General features: G+C 38.0%; 2 protein-coding genes across 2 annotated transcripts; one reads left to right on the forward strand and one right to left on the reverse strand.

Annotated features, from left to right (window-relative positions):
• Positions 1–3,512: 3,512 nt before the first annotated feature.
• On the forward strand, positions 3,513–4,103 carry LOC113337442 (cullin-1-like). Its single transcript, XM_026583118.1, has one exon. The coding sequence runs from the start codon at positions 3,513–3,515 to the stop codon at positions 4,101–4,103; it is 591 nt and encodes a 196-aa protein (XP_026438903.1).
• Positions 4,104–6,611: 2,508 nt separating this feature from the next.
• On the reverse strand, positions 6,612–9,658 carry LOC113337475 (iron-sulfur cluster assembly protein 1-like). The gene is made up of 3 exons (XM_026583155.1): positions 9,320–9,658; positions 8,902–8,956; positions 6,612–6,908 (listed from the first exon to the last, which is right to left on the reverse strand). The coding sequence occupies exons 1-3, from the start codon at positions 9,618–9,620 to the stop codon at positions 6,776–6,778; spliced, it is 489 nt and encodes a 162-aa protein (XP_026438940.1). The 5' UTR covers positions 9,621–9,658; the 3' UTR covers positions 6,612–6,775.
• Between the last annotated feature and the right edge of the window lie 11,460 nt (positions 9,659–21,118).

The following is a 21,118-nucleotide window of genomic DNA, read 5'->3' on the forward strand; positions in this document are numbered from 1 at the left end:
GTGAACCAGTCCCATTTGAGGTGGTGCATCTTTCTTTCGTCTCTTGAGTGACCCCACCAGAAGTTCCGGATTGTATGCGTAAGCTTGTCGAGAACTGTTTTTGGTATTAAGCTTGCAACCATAAAGTATAGTGGTAAAAGGGCCAAGACAGATTGAATGAGAACCGTTCTACCTGCATGAGATAAGAAATGTCTTTTCCATCCTGTTAGCTTGCTATCAAACTTCTCAATTAGGAATTTGTGAGAAGCGCACCTACTTTCTTGTTTCAAAATCTGAAAACCCAAGTACTTATCTTCATCTCGCATCTTTGTCACTCCCAGCTCAGCAATCACTTCATCTTGTCTTTCTTTGGGAACTCTCTTACTGAAATGTATAGCTGACTTGTTGTAATTGACTTGCTGACCAGTCCAACTATAGTACAGTTGAAGAGTTGTGGTGATTGAGCTGATAGTTGAGTTGGTTAACGATCCAAACAACATAACATCATCAACAAACATGATATGAGTGACCGATGGATCCCATCTGTTCAGTCTGTACCCAGCATATAAACCATCCTTCTCCATTCTCTGCATAATGCTAGATAAGCTTTGCGAGCAAAGTATAAAAAGGTATGGCGATAGAGGACATCCTTGACGAATGCCTCTCTCTCCAAGAAAAAACCTTCAGGTTGACCATTTATAAGAACAGAGTAAGATGTGGATTAACACAATGCATAATAAGGTCATGTGAATGATCATGGATACCAAAACTATGAAGAACAGTGCTTAGAAAGGACCAGTCCACCCTGTCGTAGGCTTTGCTCTTATCAAGCTTGAGCGCAAAAGAGCCAATGATAGCATCAGCGTTGTTCATGGAATGAAAAAGTTCCTTGACAACCACAACGTTGTCTAGAATCTGCCTTCCAGGAATGAAGGCAGATTGAGTTTTTTCAATTATTTTGTCAAGGATAGGGCTTAGTCTGCAAGTGATAATTTTAGTATTAGGAAATAATATATGAGAGTCTATATTTAGGAGATATGCACATTAAGTTGTGAGAGTTATATTAGGAAAGTGTCTATGTTTAGAGTTTGATCTTAGTTAGGAAAGTACCTTGAGTGGTCGTCAAGTTTGTGAACAATATAAATAGGCTGTTGAGCCATGAAAGTTGATACACCGAATTATTATCAATGTAGTCTTTTACGCTTCCGCGTTTATGCTCTCCTCTCTCTTGCTCGATCCTTAACATGGTATCAGAGCGAGGTGAGAGGGAGAGAGGAGAGGAAGAGAGTTAGATAATTTTAGAGAATTCATGATGTTTAGGTTTTCTTTAGTGAAGAAATTCATGTTCGTTAAAAAAAAAAAGAAAAAAAAAGGAAAAAAAAGGAAAAAAAAAAAGAAAGAAAATCGTGACTGGTTACGAAGGATTAGGGTTCTCTGAACAAACAAAAGGATGGTGGTTTTGGAACGAGAAAAGATAGGGACATGCTGCTGCTACTGTTGGATCTCTGGCATTGTTGATGATTCTCATGGTGTTGTGTTGTCGTTGATTGATGGACAGATGAAGACGAAGAAAGCCGTGGAGTCTGCTGCATAATGTTGCAGAGAAGATTCGAAGAAGAAAAAAAGACAGACGAAAATTGTTGCTGACGGAGATGGCTGCAGCAATATATATTTGAGGCTGTGTGCGACAGCAAGAAAGTAGACTGCGAGGAAGATTTGCTGCCAGTTAATGGTGCGATGTTGCTGGCGATTTAGTTTTTCAAGACGACCTAAAATCAGGTGAGAACTGGTTCCGCTGGTTTACAGGGATATGTTGGTTGCAACCTAAGGTTAACTGACTAGTCTGGTCAGTTTGAGCTTAATTAACGAGCTTGGTGATGGAGTTTGAGTTGTTGCCAGCGATTGATGAGTTGCAAAGAGAATGGTTGCTCCTATTGTTGACAGGGAAAGCTCGAGCCCGTGTTAGATTAAAAAAAAAAAAAAAGGTTGTTGCTGCCATTAACGAAGCTGTTTCCATTGAATGGAAGATTTGTCGGCAGCGATGATGATCATAAGTTAAGAACTCGAGCATGATTGTGATGATGAGACACTGATAATGCCGTGATTGATAGAAGGAGTGTGTGATGAAGAGAAGAGTATAACAACGTTGTGGTGATGCTGTTGTTGATGCCAGTAATGGAGTTGGTGTTTATCGAAGGTGTACGGCAGGTGGTGGTTGCTCGGTCATGGGACGACGTTTTCTAGAGCTTTAGGGTTTCACAACCCTAAGATCAGGTAAGAACCGCCGTAAAAAAAAAAAAAAAAAACAAAAAACAAAGTACGTGTTATGTGAGGTGTTACAAAGAGCAATCACAATTACAGAGATGTTACTAAAGAATTGTTACAGAAGCGTAACAGAAAAAAAAAACAAAAAAACGTACCAAAGAGTTGTAACAGCAAAGAAGTGTGACGGTTTCAGTCAGAGACGTTGCAGAAATCAGAATTGATGATGGTTAAGAAGAAGAATTTGTGGCAGAAACATGGTGATTGAAGAGTTTGTGGCAAAAATTTGGAAATCCTACAAAGTGCGGAAGACTTTGTGTTAGTTATTGCTTGTGGCAGAAGCATAACAAGAGAAAGATTGTGAGAGAATCTTAAAAAAAAAAAAAAAGTGTGAAGGTTTCGCAAAAATAGCGTGACTGGAACAAGAGAAGAAGAAACAACATTCATGTTGTGAAGAAAGAAAAAAAAAAAAGAAAAGAAAACAATCACCAAGAGGTGATGAGAAAAAGAACAACAATAATAGGTTGAAATCTTATGAATTGTCGAGAGAGTACAAAAGTATTCTATATTCAGGTGGGGAGTAGGCATACTTGAAGCAATCTTGAATGAGGATGGTAACTTCGTTACCAACAATGGGCCAGCATTTCTTATAGAAGAGGGCAGGGTAGCCATCGGGACCTGGGGCCTCAAGGGAACCCATTTTTTTAATTGTGTTGAATATTTCATCACCAGGAATAGAGGACAACCTTCTACATTCTTCCTGAGATAGGGTATTAGTATTATCTAATGAAAAAAGGTTTGGAGTCACAGCATTATCTTTTGAGAAAATATTATGAAAATGAGAGACTAAAAGATTCTTGATGCTTTCATGATCAGAGACCCAATTATCATTGCTATCTTCTAAGGCAAGAATTCTATTTTTGCTTCTTCTATGAATGACAGAGTGATGGAATACCTGAGTGTTTTTGTCGCAATTTGGTATCCATGAGGAATGATTCCTCTGCTCCCAGAACAATCTTTCCCTCCTTGTCAGAACTTCAATCTTTCCCTGAATTATACACCTGAAGTATACAAACGGTGATAATTCCAATTGCTATGTGGGCACGCTCTCACGTTTTTTAAGGCGACTATATTTCTCCGCGGGCACTCCTTTCCCTATAAAAACAACTTCATTGAGTCGGCTAGAAAAAAGTCGATTGTTTTTCTAGTCTTCGGTCTCTTTACTTTGTGAGAGTGTTAGGGTTAGCAGAAAGGGAGGGTTCGGGCACAATATGGGAACGACGAAGATTATTGAGTTAGAAGAAGGATGGGGAATCATTCAGAATGAGATTACAAAGATGATTAATACTCTTGAAGGTGTTCCTGATTCACCAGATTATGGTTCAATTTACTCAACAGTTTACACTTTGTGCCAACAGAAACCTCCTCATTATGAAGCAGAATCTGAAGGGGTTTATACTAGATATGAAGGTGTTTATAATGATTACTTGACTTCTAAAGTTTTACCAGCTATTCAAGAGAAGAATGATGATGTATCTATGTTGCAAGAATTTGTAAAGAGGTGGGCTAATCACAAGGTTATGGTGAGTAAACTCTGTCGATATTTCAATTACATGGATCGCTATTTTGTTCTACGAATGAAACTTCCTTGCTTGAAAGATGTTGGGTTTGGTTGCTTTCGTAAAATTGTGTATGAGAAGATGAAAATGAAAGCTAGGAATACTGTTATTGCATTGATTAATCAAGAACGCGAGGGAACTGAAATTGATAAGACTTTGGTCAAGGATGTCTTAGAGGTGTTTGTTGAAATTGGGAATGAGAAATTGGATTATTATGTTAATGATTTCGAAACTGCGTTTTAAAGTGACATGGTTGATTATTATACTCGGAAAGGTTCTGAAGAGATTACGGCTGCAGAATGTTTTCAAAGTGAGAAGGATATGGTTTCTCACTATTTGCATTCCAGTACTGAGAAAAAGTTGTTGAAAAAAGTTCAAGTTCGGGTGATCCCTGCTGAAAATGCCAAACAGGATCTTGAAAAGGAGATGGAACGTGTGACGCTTAGTGATGACAAATTAACCTGATGATCTCTAGAGGATGCACTGACGTTTTGCTAATATTTAGAAGATGCAGCGGCGGTAGCCGGTAAGTAACAATGATGTATAGGGAGACATTTTGCAGTAGATGGTTCATGACTATATATGACTACAGTTTCTTCAACTTCCACCAAGAGTAAATGACTACTGTTTATTTAGTTAATGACTTAATGTTTTCACAGGGATCGTTAGTTTTTTATGATTAAATGTTTCCAAGTATGTTGTCTTGATTGGCTAAACATAACTGTTGTTGGTCTATTCGTGTTTGGCTAAACATAACTGTTGTTGGTCTAAAACTGTTAAGTCAATGGTTACTGCCAATTCTGCATGCCAAAACTGTTAAGTCAATGCTGTTCTCGACTGTTTGGCTAAACATAACTGTTGTTGATCTATTCGTGTTTGGTTGGAATCAATGTGTTATCTATTTGCTTACTGAGAAAACTTAACAAACCAGAAACTATAGGCTTCAGTGGTTTGTTGATACAAGTTTTCTTGCTCCAATACTAGGAATATGAACTTCTGACAATAGTATGACTGTTGTAGAGATAGATCTTCCGAGAGATTAAGTGAAGTTTAAATTTTATAGAGGATTTGACTTCTAAAAGTGTATGTTGTTCAGCGTTTTGGTATGGATCTTGGGAAGTGGGAATTGACATTTTTACTTCTTATAGCCAGATGCACTAAGCTTGCGCAAGACTATTTCGCATAAGTTGAAATTTCTAAAGTTGGGGGTTTATGCTGGAACTGATTGTGCTGTATGTTTTCTGGAAGTGTTAGGAGTTATTGGTTTTTGAATTTTTGAATCTGATCAAGTAATGTACCTTTTAAGCTTTTGCTTAGTTGTCTGAAATTTGAGTCTGTCTGTGTACCCAGTTGAATCTTACTATGGCATACAGATTTAGCATATAAGAGATTAAAGTAGATATAGTGCTATGTACGGTGGGTTCAAATCCAAGTAGTTTGATTCGCAATGTTTGAAACTCCGTCTTCCTTTATAAAGATAATTTGTTTTCTGGATTCTGCTCCATAAACGTATTTTACAGTAATCACTAGGAAAAAATAGGGGCAGTCCCAAAAATGTTGGATTAGTCAGGTGGTCAAAAGTGAGATGGCTAGGCAAGTTAGTACTTCTTGTTGTTATATGTTAAATGAGTAGCCGACATGCCTAGGCAGGTTACTGCTAGATCATCCTGTCATACGTACCCTCAAATGACCCACAGGAACCGACTTCTAAGGTGAAGATGTATTCGCTGTAGAATACAAGAATGATAATATGCCACACTGTAAGTCCGCTTGAATCCTGTAAGCATAAAACTCAATTTCGTACGAATTTACTCGCTAGGGTTGGGTTTCTTAATACTCCACTTGATTCATGTATGAACTTGTAAGTTGTCAGTCTTTTTCTAATAGATGATGATGATTGCTTAGCTTTGAAATTGGTAAATTTTGTTAATAGCAGTTTCATTTTTACAAACAAACAAATTGGAAAGGTTTGCTGAAATTTTGTTATGGTATTTGTAAATGAGTACAATTTCGGTGATTTCAATTCGGGAATAGATGTAATACCCAGTTTTAAGGAGTTTTATGCTTTATCAAGTTGGTTAAATCTACTTGATGCCTGACCGTTCCCCAACCCCTCTCTTCTCTGCTCTAGTAAAGTTCTGGCAGCTTCAAGATCTTCATGTGTTCAAAAGAATCAGAACTCTCACTCTCAGCCACTTCATCATATATATGAATCATGATATCAAATGTCTCCTCTTTCTCCAAACCATATAAGCTTTTAACACTTTGGTTTCCACTACCGACTTGTGAAGCCGGTTGAATCCACTCGAGGGTCACAACTTTTAAAGTATAATCTTTTCAATGAAAATCATCAGCATGAGTCCTAACAGAACCAGCAAACGGCTACATTAATCTTTTGTTACAGGGGGTGGTCTGGGCCGTCTGGCTCAAATTCAATAGCCCCGGACTGAAGGAGAAATGTCAACCAATGGGTCCTAGGAGGATTACACTCTCCGTTCGAGAAGACGCTTCTTTTTAAGTTTTTCCCAAGAAGCAGCTTGAAACTGATTAGCTCATGAGTCACAATTCTCACTTCTCAGTGGCATTTTTTTTCCCGCTCAATGAATGGTCTGATTTCCAAATGGCAACTATAACTGACGCTGTGGGCTGGCAGTCGTGTTGAAAACAATTCTTACACCAAAATTAGGCGTTCAGTTATAAAAACGGTAAGCACAATCCGAAATTTAGATTCTTTAGCAAAATACCAAAAAATCAAACACCGAAAGGAAAGCCTGTGATATCCATTGAGTTATTGTTAAAAATACTAACAAAAGCTTGTTACTTATCTTAATCCATTTGAATAAGTACAACTTCATTGAGACCAACACAGACTACGTGATTGTACAGATTATCAAGCATGAGCAGCGTCATCCTCGTTAAGCATTGGCACTAGTTCCAGCCTTGACTCGCTTTGCTTCATAATCCTTCACGGCTGCCTTGATTGCATCCTCTGCAAGCATGCTGCAGTGTAGCTTCACCGGAGGGAGCGAAAGATGCTTCGCTATTTCACTACAACATGACGGAAAACCACAAAATTGTTAGAAAAAGACAACACACATACATAAGAAAGCATTCAGGACAGACAAAAAGCCTAGAGGCAATTCAGTGGTCTGTTAGAAAGAAAAAACATATGCAATTTTATCAGCAGAATGGAATTCTTTCTATAGTTTCTATTAAAGGTAGAAAATACGATAAATTGATCTACACAGGGGATGGTCTTTCTGGCAGTCAATTTTATACATAAGAAAGCATTCAGGACAGACAAAAAGCCTAGAGGCAATTCAGTGGTCTGTTAGAAAGAAAAAACATATGCAATTTTATCAGCAGAATGGAATTCTTTCTTTAGTTTCTATTAAAGGTAGAAAATACGATAAATTGATCTACACAGGGGATGGTCTTTCTGGCAGTCAATTTTATAGATCACCTAAAAAGGGTTTGTAGAAAGCATGTGCCTGCTCAAGTAACAGAACTGCTTTATTATGAGACGCCTGTTAAACTAAGCGCGAGTCTATGCCAATGCTCAAGTAGTTCTCCTAGGACATGCGTCTTTTAACATTTTAGTTTTGAGTTCTCTCTTCATGAAACGGATGTGTGGCACAACGATGTAAAGGGTGCGATACGGAAATGTGGCTTTAGCACAACTCAAAAAGATTGTGGTGACGCCATGTGCCATATTTCCCCAGACACTATTACTGACAATTCTGCAACGGTATCAGGAATGATTATGGTGTTGTTTATTATATTTTTAACTTGTTTCAATCTGTCATGTCTGAGAAACTGACTTATGTCCCAATTCAAATAATCCAAATTAAACCCGAGTCAGATATGTCAACTATTTGGAAGTAGGAAATCCAGAACCGAAGACATCCCATGAAATGATTCTAAAGTTCACTAATCTGAGAATGACTTGTCTAATCTTTCGGAATAGCTCTCATGCAGGTCTTAACAAAAGCAAACCTAGAGTCATACAAACTAAGCATACACCCAATATATATCGAGTCTGAATAGAGAACCTTGAATCGTGGACATATATCTTATAAATCCAGTCTAGACCCCACGGAGAACATTTTTTCACCTTACAGAGACTTTCACAACATAGAAACGAAAACAATTTGTCTACAGGTAAAAAGACATACAGAGTCAAGGGGCCGCTGGGTGCACATTTTAAAACACTGCTCTAAAGCATCGTGAATTACATAAAGGGTGTCATGAAACTTACTAGAGGCGCTTTATTGAATATTTGTTACAGAAGTGTAACAACATTACCATAGATAAAACTCAACAAACTAAATCTAAAATCCCAAAACTAGAGCAGGTTCGAATACGAAATGGTTTTCCACACAAACATGATCTCTATATCTTCCAAAAGACATATACACTTGTCTACAGCACAGGAACTAATTTCCTATATTCTAACGGACAACTTGGCACACCTCTTATTTGATACCACTAACATTTAGCAATTCCAAAATTTTCTGTGTGTATAAACAAACCTGATTATTGGCATCTCTGTTAGAGCTTAGCTCGACCGTGAGGTTTGTATGTAAAAAGTAACCTCTATAACATTATTCATCCCACAGCGAGGGGTAAAAAGATAGTTGTGATACCTACTATGAAATTGATGATCTTCAAATTCAAACACGGTATTCATAATCTAATAAAAACAGTGAGGATCCAAGGATGACATGCAAAGATTAGAATACACAAGTACAAACTACTGCCGGGCCAGATCAAGGAATGTTTCTCTTCTTATGTTAATTCTTTTTTTCCACTTTTTCTTTTAATCTATCATATATCGAAATTCCATTCACCGAAATTCCATTCACAAGACTTATGCAAACAGTTATAGCTCAAACTCTAAATTAAACAAGTTACATAGATGACTACGTAAAATTGTATATATCATCTGCTAGCAGAAAAAGCATGCCAAAGCCACAATAGCAACTAACGAATATCGATAAATAGTTCTTGAATCATGATAATCCAAACAATTTAAACATACCTGTTTTTGATGGTTAAGACTTCCACAAGCTTCTTTCCTTTAATCCATTCAGTTACTGAGATTAGAAAATCATAAACAGGTATAATCAGTTAAACCCAATTCAAACCGCTGTGTTTTTTTCTAACTTAGCAGAATAAACAACAGATACTTGATCACAATGTAATCAGGGATCATTACGAATCCAAAACTAAGCATCGCAACATGCAACTCTATACATCTCATAACCACCGTTTTTAAGGTAATTCATAAATTAGACACACAAATCTTCACAATAGGATTCAAATCCTAAGATTAATAATCTACACTAACAAATTAAATCAACACCAAGCAATCATATTCAATCATCTTTGAAAAATCAAACACAAAACATCAAAATAAAATTCACCGAAAACCCTAGAAAAGACGACATATTACATACCTACAGAAGAAGCAGCAATAGCAGAACCACACCCAAAAGTCTTGAAACAAGCATCAATAATTTCACCAGTTTTTTCATCGACTCTGATTTGCAACTTGACAACATCACCACATGCAGGCGCTCCGACTAATGCAGTACCAACATTAGGATCATTTTTATCAAACGATCCAACATTCCTTGGGTTTTCATAATGTTCCACAACTCTTTCATGGTATGATCTTACCAACAACGAACCTTGTCTTCCATTCTGGGGGATCCTTTGCCCTAACCCCAGAAACCTATTACAAGCATTCCTCAACATCTTTTCGCAGAGTCTATCAAGAAAGATCAAAGAATTTGGTTTACAACTAAAAGCCCTAGGAGGAGTCGAATAAGTAGTAAATCCTTCGCCCTATTCGGGTTAAGCTGATTAAAGTGGGTATGGGCCCTACCCGAAGAAGTCGCGCGGAGGTTGATTTTTCCAGCTGTAGCGCGCGCTTTTGGTGGGGAAAATATGTTTTCTTGCCTATTTTTAAGCTCAGAATCTTGCGAGAACATTGCAGATTTGAGAATGGGCGATTTGAACGAGGCAAGAAATATATCCATCTCCATATCATCGGTCTGCAGCAGAATTGGAGTTTAGGATAGTTAAATGGAGGGGAATACTGATTTTGTTTGCAAGGGAGGATTGGTAGTGAAACCAAGAAGCAGTGTGCTTGATAGAGCGGAACAACGATGTGCAAACACCCTGATCGGAAGATTTATCATCGATGAAATCCAGAAAGTAGACATAAATACTAAAACCCTGGTTGAAGCAATCAAAGACAGATGGAGGGAAGATTACAGTGTTAAAATTCGTGACCATGGATTATATTGACGGAATATATTGACGGAATCATGGATTCAAGGCCATGGTCATTCTGTGGTTACCTGTTGATACTAGAAAAGTGGCAAAAGACACCACTTGATATCCCTACCAATGTCCAGCTTACAAAATGCCCGTTTTGGGTTCAAGCCTATGGTATTCCATGGAGTTTGATGTCTCAAGATATGGGGATGGATGTAGGTGCAGCTGCAGGAGAAGAAGTTGTTTATGTAGATTATTATGACGATGAAGATGAAGAAGATTACGATTATAATGGAGATAACATTATTAGATTTGTTGAGAAAGAAAAGCAAACAAAATATCTTAGGATTCTGGTCATGGTTGATGTGACTAAGAAATTAGCACTTGGATGTTGGTTAGTCTTGTATGGTAGAAGGAGATGGGTTCCTTTTAGGTATGAAGAATTACCAAGTAAGATGTGTTATAGGTGTGGTGTTTTAGGGCATGTTGAAAGTAATTGTAAGGCTACATTACTTCCACCGAGTACCAGTGCTGAGGAAAATTTACGAGATGGTGAAACATATATGAGGTATGTTAATAAGAGAGGATATGGACCTTGGCTACATACTGGTTTTAATGAGAGTACAATAACTGAACAAGAAGAGGAAGAAGATGTATTAGAAGAAGAAGAATATGATGAAGAATTTGAATGGTAAACCTTTGGAAAAAAAAATCATTTAAACAAAGTAGTCTTTGAAATATCTTTTTGTGTTAACTTTTTCGTCTAGGGTGTGTTAGATGATGAATGTGAATTGTTTTAGGCTTTTATCTAGTTATTTTGCATTTCTTAGTGGGTTCAGCTTCTAAGTAAGTTATTCTCAATCCTTCAGTGTAATTTCTCGGTTTCGTTAAATATTAATGCGTGCAATTTTGTTATTGATAGCTACCTGCTTTGAATCACAACACTCGACTGCAATTTGTATATTAGTACGTCTATGAACTGGTAATATATTTGTTATGTTATGTGTTTGATTAGATGGGTATGGGAGTTGCATTGGATACATATAATGCCGCCAGTCATATGAAGCAAAACAGTATGTATGCTATGAATACATACGCAGAGATCCATATTTGTTCAGTCACTTGTTAGTGCTCCACATGCTTTTCTTTTGGGCCAACACAGGGCAAATACTCATCGCCATGGGGCAAGATCAGGATATAACAACTGAAGCCGAATTGTATGCTTGTTTGTTTGCAATTGGACTACTTCATTGTGAAGTTAAGTTCTGGCAAGCACAAAGTATGTCTCCAAATGTTGATAACTTCCGCTGTTACAGCTTTTTTGCGTCTACTTGTGTGTTGGGTTCTAGTTTTCAATATGAAGGTGCTGTAATGGTTCAGTTTTCAAATGACATATGCAAAACTTGTGTCAATATCTGGCCTGGCATAATCTAGTCTCTGCTTGGTTGGAACTATCTCCAAGGCATTTCCTAGGCATAACTTTCAGAAATCCACTGCACTCCACTATTTTTTTTTTTTATTTTTTTTTTGAAGCATGGGATTTATTAAACTAGTAAGAGATTGTTACACGAGGCTATATGATACCCCAAGATTCATCAAATACAATTCGAATGGTAAGCCAAGAGTCGGCAACGACATGATATTAGAGCAGGATAGTTGTCTTCAAGTCGTAGTTGCATCGGGGGCGAATGTTGGAGTCGAAGGTCAGAAGGCCTTCGGTCAGTGCTTTCCACAAGAAAAGTTGTATGTTTGATGGACACAACAGTGTCCGCAAAAACTTAGTTGGTGGTGAAGGAGATCGATGCAATGGATTGAAGTTGCTAGCGAGGTCTTTGCATCTTGATGCTGCTGTAAACTGCCCGATTGAAATCCAAATACTTCTTTGTTTTTCGACTTGATCCATCATTGAAATTGGGGCTCTAGATTTGATTGAGTCTTGTAGTATAATCCAATCTCTGGTCTTACAAGTTTAGTGTTAAAAGTGCTACTATTGCTATTACAAGTTACTAAAGACTGAAGTAAAGATACAACATGAATTACAGACTCGGCTATAATAAACTAAGGTAATCAGAGCTAAAGGAACACAAGTTCACTTGAAATTAAAATGAAGGAAATTTAAAGAACTTGATATGTAAAGAAGTCGAGTTCACCGACCCATTCATTTATTAATCAAGATATTTCTTGTTGCTGTGATGAGGGTTAAATTGAAGTTGTGATACTACTGTGAATTCATAACCCAATGATTCCAACCTGAGGAGGTGATAATTTATGTTGCTAGTTGTGGTATCTCGCCTTGGCCAAGACAGTAGATGATTCTGAAATATAATAGAGGACCAAGGTGGGAGGTAGTAATAGACAAGCTTGGTTTCGGTTGCACCATCGTAGCACCAAGAATGGCAAATATTAATCATGAAAAAAGGTATTGAAGCTGAAGAAATACTGCCAGTTTAATTGAATTGGGTATAATATATCCTTTTGGTTTTGTAGCTCAATTTGGTGCAGATGACAGAATGTGCAGAAGAGTGCAAATCGACAATGCTATTTGCTTTGATTGCTTAGGTCAAAAAACAAAACATGAATCTTAGGACTAACTAAGACTCAAACACAGAAGGGGTGGCTTGTAAGAGACGTAACACTATCCAAAAAATAAAACAAGAATAAAACAACCTCCTTGGAACATAATTCAAACTGCAAAAGAAAGAAAGACGAATCCTAGCAATGAAACTGAATAAAAATTTCTGATAAACTATAGAAAAACATTGCAATACTTGCAATACTAACCAGGGGAAAAAACAGGTATGTGAAAGAACAAAAACAGACACAGGACACCACCAACAAGCCAAACTAACTACGATATAAGAACTAAGCTGGTAGTTGGGTAAGAAAATTCCTTCAATTCAAAACAAACTCTTCACTAATAAAAACATGGATGGTACTTAGAAAGAACACATTTTTTTTAAGCACAACTTTTCTAGGTTATGAAGAACCACAAGATTCAGAATTTCAGATGCAGAACAAACAAAGAAGAAAATTTCGCCCAAAGCAAAAAGTAAAGAGAATGAAAGGTCGATTGCAAAGGGGTTTATAAATCAAGGTTTATGGTACTTAGAAATCCTATTTTTGTATTTACCGTGAGCTAGAAATAGCAGTTGGGGTTCTCAGGGATTATAGATGAGTTAAGCAAGATTCAAGAGAATCCTGAATAAAGCCTGAAAAATTACCTGAAAAACATTACTGAGGTGTTATTGCGATTTGAAATCAGGCCGAATAAGGGTCTTCGATGAAGACCAGAGTTTTGATAATCGAATCCCAGCAGCAACAAAACGAAGATAAGGCATGATATAAGGTTGGGTTTCACAGAAGAATAGGCAGCAAGCGTTGATTGAATACGAACGGCCGATGAATCGAGATTAGCCGATTAGATCGGCGAGAACCATGGTTGTTGATTAAAGGTTTGCAGTGAAAGGTGAAGATTATGTTTGGATCTGGTTATATATATGAAGATTTGAAACAATCACTGCTCAGATCTAAGAAGATATGAACAGTTAGGGGTGACGAATTTTTTTGAGTTTCCCTGCCGGAAATCGCCTCTAGAGCTCTTTCTGGCCTTTAAGGAGCTAGTTAATGTTTTTTCGGTATGTCTATTATTTTTTTATTTTTTTATTTTTTTTGAAGTTAAAAGGGTAGGATATATTGGGATATGGATACTCCACTATGAAGCACGAATACTTCAAAATTGGTGACGTATCTGTATCGGCGCCGTATCAGTATCGGATACTTGGGATACCCGGGGATACGTATCAGATACTCCATTCAAAGTGTCACCTTTTTTTAATTATAAAAAGGGTAGGGGATACTCTAGGATACCTCTCAGATACTCTATGAAGGGACGCTTCCTATAATCTAACATTTATTTTGTTAACAAAATCTATATGCTTTTAAATTTATACATAAAATCTAAATATTTATAGGTATTTGTATCATGAATATATCGAATAATTATATCTAAACCTAATAACTTGTTGACTATAAAGAAAAAAGACTTGGTATTTATTTTTACGGTGCTTCAAAAAAAAACAGTGTTAGAAAAATCTAACTTTAAGAGTTATTGGGCAGTCATGTTCTTCATGTTGTTTAGAGAGAAATCGGAGTACATATGATTTTATTCATTCAATTAACATAAGTAAGACTGAAACCCAAAATGCTGAAAATTTAATGTTTGCACATTTAAATATTCAAAATAGTATCTATCAGATTTTTATATTTTATGATTTTTTAGTAGAATGAATTATAATTATACACGTATCCCGCCTATTCCGTATTCCCATTTTATGAAAATTGACGAATCCCGTATCAGTATGGGTGCATCATTGATACTCCAATATCTTTTTTCCCTTTTATTACGAGTAGAAAATATTCGGCGGATAGTGTAGAATAACATCTACACCTAAAAGTAGATGTAGAATAGACTCAATCAAGGTATTTTACTTATTTTCTTGATATAAACTCTTTTTAGTTTGAGTGTTACTCTCTTTCTTATTTTCGTTTGTCTTTATTGCTTTGTCAGAGTAATCGGGATAGTAAGGGTACAATGGAAACGAGAAATTTCAACATTGAGTTGGAAGAAGGATGGGAAATCGTGCAGAGAGGAATTACAAAGGTGATAAACATTATTGAAGGTGTCCCTGATGAATCACTAATGGACGCGGAAATTAGGATAAAGATGTACACAACAGTTTTTAATATGTGCACCCTCCTCATAACTATACTGAAAAGCTTTAGGAAAGATACCAAGGTGTTTATAATGACTATTTGTAATCAAAAAAAGCGAAAAGGCTAGGGTTTCACGTGGTTGGGCTCCGGTTTTTTCTCCCTCAAAAAATTTTCTTGGCGTTCACAAGTTTTCTTTTGATTTTGCGCTCTAATGGCGCAAAATCAAGAAAATAATCCACCAGTTTTTGTTAATAGTTATGATAATCAATCAACAAGGATATGGAATCAATCAAAATAAAAAAATATCTATATCCCTAAGAATTATGCTGCTAACCCTAATGCTTCCGTGTTTGGAAGGCAGCTCGAAGATACAAATGATTCAAACCCTAACGCTGCAATTCCTAGCGTGTTTAGGAATCATGGTGCAAATCCTACAGCGATTAGGAAGGTGATGGAGACGGACAATCATGGTGCGTCTAGGAAGGAAGATGGAAATCATAGCTCGTTTAGGAAACCAGGTGACGATGGTGTTATGGAAGGATCCTATGCAGCTATATTAAAGAGACGAACCCATGTTTTATCAAAGATTGATGCCGAAACACTTTCTCATCCTCCAATTTTTTCTACAACAAATAATGATGTTTTGATCAAGATCCCACGAGACACGCATACAAGGATTAAGGCTGTGTGGAGATTTAGTTTGGTTGGTCGTTTGGTTTTTTTCAAAACCTTAAAATTCGATGATGTTAAAAGAGAACTATTGAATCAATGGAAGCTATCTGGTTCGGTCCAATTTATTCCATGGAACAAGGGATACTTTGTTATTAAGCTAGACAATGAAGATGATCGTAAACGTGTAAGCTATGATGGTCCATGGAAGATTAAATCTCCAAACGGAATTCAACAGCTTAAAATTCATCCATGGACACCTATGTTTGATCCTGGGAAAGATAAGATTACTAGAGCTGCAGTTTGGGTTCGTTTCACAGCTTTGCCAATGGAGTTTTGGGATGAAGAGACGATTTTTAGGTTGGCAAGAGGGCTTGGTAGACCGGTTTCGGTTGATCCGCGTACTTTGCGCCATGAATATGGTTACTTTGCGGCAGCTTTGGTTGACATAGATTTCTCTCAACCTTTGAGACGAATTTTGATTGATGGTGAAGAGAATGATGAAATTTTTGTTCAAGAATATGAAATTTTAAACAGGCCAAGTTTTTGCGACTATTGTAAATCTATCGGCCATAAAAAATCTGATTGTAGAACAAAAAAGTTTGATGATTTGAAGGACAAGGCTGAAGTTGAAACTGATCCTGAGATTAGAAAAGCAATTGAAGCGGATATGGATGATCTTAAGAATGTTTGGCAAAAAGAACGAATTCCTAAAGGTAAGAAGAATATGCTGTCGGATGCTCCACTCTTGGAAAAAGACCAACCTAAGCATGGTGAGGATCCCATAGTGTTGAAGAAGAAGCAATCAATTCTTGAGATGGCAACTGGAACACGTACAATTTTTCTTGAGCATAACAATAGTGCTGGTGCTATTTTAGAAGATGCTGATAATGAACCGGAAGTGCCTACCGATGCTACAGCTTTGTCCGTGCCGCATGAGGATGTAGCTCCAATTGTTGAGGTTCACAACATGAGTGTTGTTCAGTCCGTGAAACCTATGGAGGATGGTAGCATATCTGAGCAGTGCGGAGATGATGCAAACGCTGATGGAGAAGCTTCACCTGGGCTGAATAAAGAAGGTGCGGAATCTGTCCGCAATGAAGATGCGGATTTGGTTTTACGGAGTGTTGGTGCAGCACTTGAGGAGATGGTGCATGATAATTTAACAAAGGAAACTGATATCGATTTGGAGATGCAAGAGATGGAAGCTTATAGGAATTATGAGGCCATGAAAGAAACAACTAGGCAACGTGAGGCTGATGCCGAAGCTGCTAAGATTCAACAAAATATTGCTAGGACAAAGCTAGAGAATTTGAGGAAGCAGGTTTTGGATTTGCATAATTCTCCGGTTAATACTCCAATTGCTATGGATGCTCATGAGGAAGCTAGTTTTAGTGCAGCCACTAAGACTTCAAGAAGATCTACACCAGCTAAATCTTTAGAAAACTTAACTCTTTCTAATAGGTTTGAAGCTGGGTCCGAAGACATTGATAAGGTGGTTATTGAGGCTGATGAAGTGATTGAGGATGTTGTTGCTACCAACACCTCAAACATAGTTGAAGAGGATGCAAGGAATTTAGAGATCATTGCTGATAAGGAGCTAGCTGATCGTGAGAAGAAGGAGTTAGATGACAAGAAGAAAAAAACGAAAGCTCCTAAGAAGAAGCCAGTTGCTGTGGTAGCTGTCAGTCAAGTTCAAACACGAGGTGGAAGGTCTTCTAGACAGGGTTCGGCAAGCCCTTCAAAGAGTAGAGTTAATTAATGCGTGTCTTTTATTGGAATGCTCAAGGCTTGGCTAAAGAAGGTGCAAGGTCCAAGATGGGTGAGCTTTACCGCTTGCACAATCCTGATGTTATTTGTATTGCGGAGCCTCAGGTTCGTTGCACTAAACGTTTTATTAGGAAGCTTAATTTGCTTGATTTTTGTGAAGATGTTATCTCTAATGAGGTGCATGGCCAAAGAGGTAACATTTGGGTCTTTTGGAGGAATACTCTTGCAAGGCCGATTGTTTTATCTTCTTCTAAACATGCTATCACTTTGGATTTTTCTGGAAATTTTATCACGGCTGTTCATGCTTCGTCTGATGCGGTAGCTAGGAGATCTCTTTGGCGTCAACTGGGGCTGGGATATATTTCCATTCCGTGTCTGGTAATAGGTGATTTCAATTGTGTTTTGCGTCTAGATGAGAAGAAGGGTGGTAGGCCGATCAAAGAAATTTATATGAATGAGTTTCGAAGTTGGCTCTCTGACAATGGTTTGGTGGAAGCGGATGCTATTGGGAAGAAATATACTTGGTCTAATTGTCGGAGTGGAGTTCATAGAATTGTTTCTAAGCATGATAGGGCAGTTATCAATGGTGCTTGGCATGATAAGTTTGCTAACTGGAGGTGCAAAGCTATGCCTAGGATCTGCTCGGATCATTCCCCTCTTTTGGGTTTTGATTTTGACAGTCCAAGGCCGAAGAGAGCTCCTTTTAGAATTCAGAAGATGTGGTTTTCTCATCCATCTTTTTTGGATTTCGTTAAAGACAATTGGAATGTTAGGTTGGATGGTGCGCCTCCTTTTGTTTTTACGTCTAAGTTGAAGAGATTGAAGGATGCTTTGAAGATTTGGAATAGAACGGTGTTTGGGGATGTTCATTTTCGCTTAAAACAAGCGGAATTGAATCTTGATAAGGAGAATGATATTTTGGATCATAATGTTAGTTGTGAGATCCAATTTTTGAAGGTTGCTGATGCCAGGAAAGATGTTGATGATGTGCGTTCCGAGCTGGCTACTATGCTCAAGCACAAATCGAGAACTAGTTGGTTGGAGGATGGTGATCAAAACACTCGTTTTATTCACAATGCCATTCGAATGAGGAGGAGCCAAAACACAATTTCAGAACTGAAGATTTCTACTAACTCTACTTTGTTTTTGCAGGATGAAATAAAAGATTACATTGTTGATCACTATCGTGCAAAGTTCAATGGTGGAGATGTTAATATCGATCCGAGCTTGTTCGATTATGAGCACGAGAGCATCTCAGCAGATGAGAGTACTCTTATGGATGCTATTCCATCCTTGGAGGAAATTAAAGAAGCGGTTTTTAATCTGGGAGCGGATTCTGCACCTGGCCCTGATGGATTTACAGGTTCTTTCTTTCGAATCTGTTGGAACATTATTTCTAGAGATCTTTTTAATGCTATTGCTAACTGTTGGGCGATGAAGAAAATTCCTAATGGCATTAACTCTAGTTTTATTGTTCTAATCCCAAAAAATAATAAGTGTGATGCTATTAAGGACTATAGGCCAATCGGTTTAAGCAACTTCTTCTTCAAAATCATTACAAAGATTATGGCGACCAGACTTGGCACGGTGTTGAATAAGTTGATTTCTGAAGAACAAGTGGCGTTCATGAAAGGAAGAAATATTCATGAGAACATAGCTTTGGCCTCGGAGCTGATCAATGAGATTAGCGTTGAACGGAAGCATGGTAATGTCGGCCTTAAATTGGATATAGCCCAAGCTTTTGACACGGTGAGTTGGGAGTTTGTTGTTGAAGTTTTTCGTCAATATGGCTTTTTTGAGGCTTGGTGTTCGTGGCTGCTTAGTATTCTTAACTCTTCCCGAATTTCTATTATGATTAATGGTAGCCCTGAAGGTTTTTTCAGTATCACAAGAGGTCTTCGTCAAGGTGATCCTCTTTCCCCTCTGATTTTTGTTCTTATTGAAGATGTTTTGAGCCGCAATCTCTCAAAGTTGTTTGCTGCTAGAAGTATGCATCACATGGTGAGTAAGAAAGGTGTGGCCCCAACTCATTTACTCTTTGCGGATGATATTCTTATTTTCTGTAAAGGCAATCTTCATAGTCTGCAGAATTTGAAGGAGATGCTTGGCATGTATCAACGTGCTTCCGGGCAGTATGTTAGTTATGCAAAAAGCAAATTCTATTTTGGTGGAGATAGGCATTCTCGTGCTGTTGCTATTGCAAACTTTATGGGCATGGAGAGGGCGCTATTCCCGGATAAGTATTTGGGAATCCAACTGAAGCCTGGTATTGTGCGTCATATTCATGTTCGTCAGGTTATGGAAAAGATTATGGATAAGCTGGCTGGTTGGAAGGGTAAGCTCTTGTCTTTTCAAGCCCGGTTAGTTTTGATCAAATCAGTAATCTCTAGTTATTTGCTTCATTCCATGGCTGTGTATAAATGGCCTTGCACAGCCATCAAGACGGTGGAAAGGGCCATCCGCAATTTTTTGTGGTCTGGTGATGCTGAGAAGCGCAAACATTTCACGGTCCGTTATGATGATTTATGCCGTTCTAGGGTTGAAGGTGGGCTTGGGATAAAGACATTGAATGATGTTAATAGGGCCATGATTATGAAGTTGTGGGTCTCGATTCGTGACTCTAATAAGACTTGGGCCAGATTCTTGAAGGCAAATTATTTCAAGATTAGTGGCAACTTGATTGATTATAAGTTGGGTTCTTCGGTTCTTCCAGGTATCAGATTGGTTCATAACTTTGTGCAACGCCATACACGCTCAATTATAGGTAACGGTGCTAATACTTCCTTATTCTTTGATAATTGGTGTGCTGATTTTTCAATTGCAAGCCGCCTTGGCATTACAACAAAGGGGCCTAATGATTTTAGGGCCAAAGTTAGTGATATTATTGTTGATGGCTCTTGGGTTATTCCCCCAAAGACTAAAGATTTGATGATTCGTTGCAATATTGATGTTGATAATTTGCCTCTTATTGGTGGTGGTGATGATTATAAGATTTGGGACTTGGACAGTAAGGGTGCTTTCTCTGTCAAATCCGCCAAGGCTGCCATTCGTGGGCCTATTGAAGTGTCGCCAACTGCATCTCTATTCTCTAGAAGTGTTGTGCATCCTACTTTGAGTGTTCAATACTGGAAGTTATTTCATAAACAATGTTGTGCTTCCGATGATAATGTTATGAAGAAGACAGGTAGGGAGATGCCTTCTATGTGTCGTTTATGTAGGGATGATTGCGAGGATGTTAGCCATATCACTTGGCATTGCAAACTTGCTAAAAGGATTTGGAAGTGCGCGGCGGCTATTTTTAAGCTTCAACCAAATGAGGACCTCGTGGCTTCTTACAAGGTGGCAAAGGGACGGAGTAGAATGATAAAAGACCTTTGGCTTGTTGCTAACCTGGCAATAATCACGGAGTTATGGAAGTTGCGTAAAAAAGCTTATTTTGAGAATATGCGGGTTCGTTGGCTGGAATTTAAAGGTAGAGTTCATCAGGTAATTCATGATAACTCTATTAGAATGAAGGGCCATATGCATAATACTTTGGATGATTTGCGTATTGTTAATTTCTTTCGAGTGAAGCATAGGTCTTGTGCTCATTCTGATCCAATTGAAGTTACTTGGTCGCCTCCAAATCCTGGTGAACTTATGATCTGTTGTAATGGTGCATCACTTGGCAACCCGGGCCAAGCTGGTTCTGGCGTTGTTTTCCGTGATACCAACTCGTCAGTCTTGGGTGTTTTATGTGTTGGTCTAGGTTGGCAGACGAACTTCTATGCTGAAGTTTGTGCGGTTATCTACGGTGCTGTTGTGGCTCAAAGGTGGAATGT

The sequence above is a fragment of the Papaver somniferum genome, unplaced genomic scaffold (assembly GCF_003573695.1).
Source record: "Papaver somniferum cultivar HN1 unplaced genomic scaffold, ASM357369v1 unplaced-scaffold_16, whole genome shotgun sequence".
Classification (NCBI taxonomy): domain Eukaryota; kingdom Viridiplantae; phylum Streptophyta; class Magnoliopsida; order Ranunculales; family Papaveraceae; genus Papaver; species Papaver somniferum.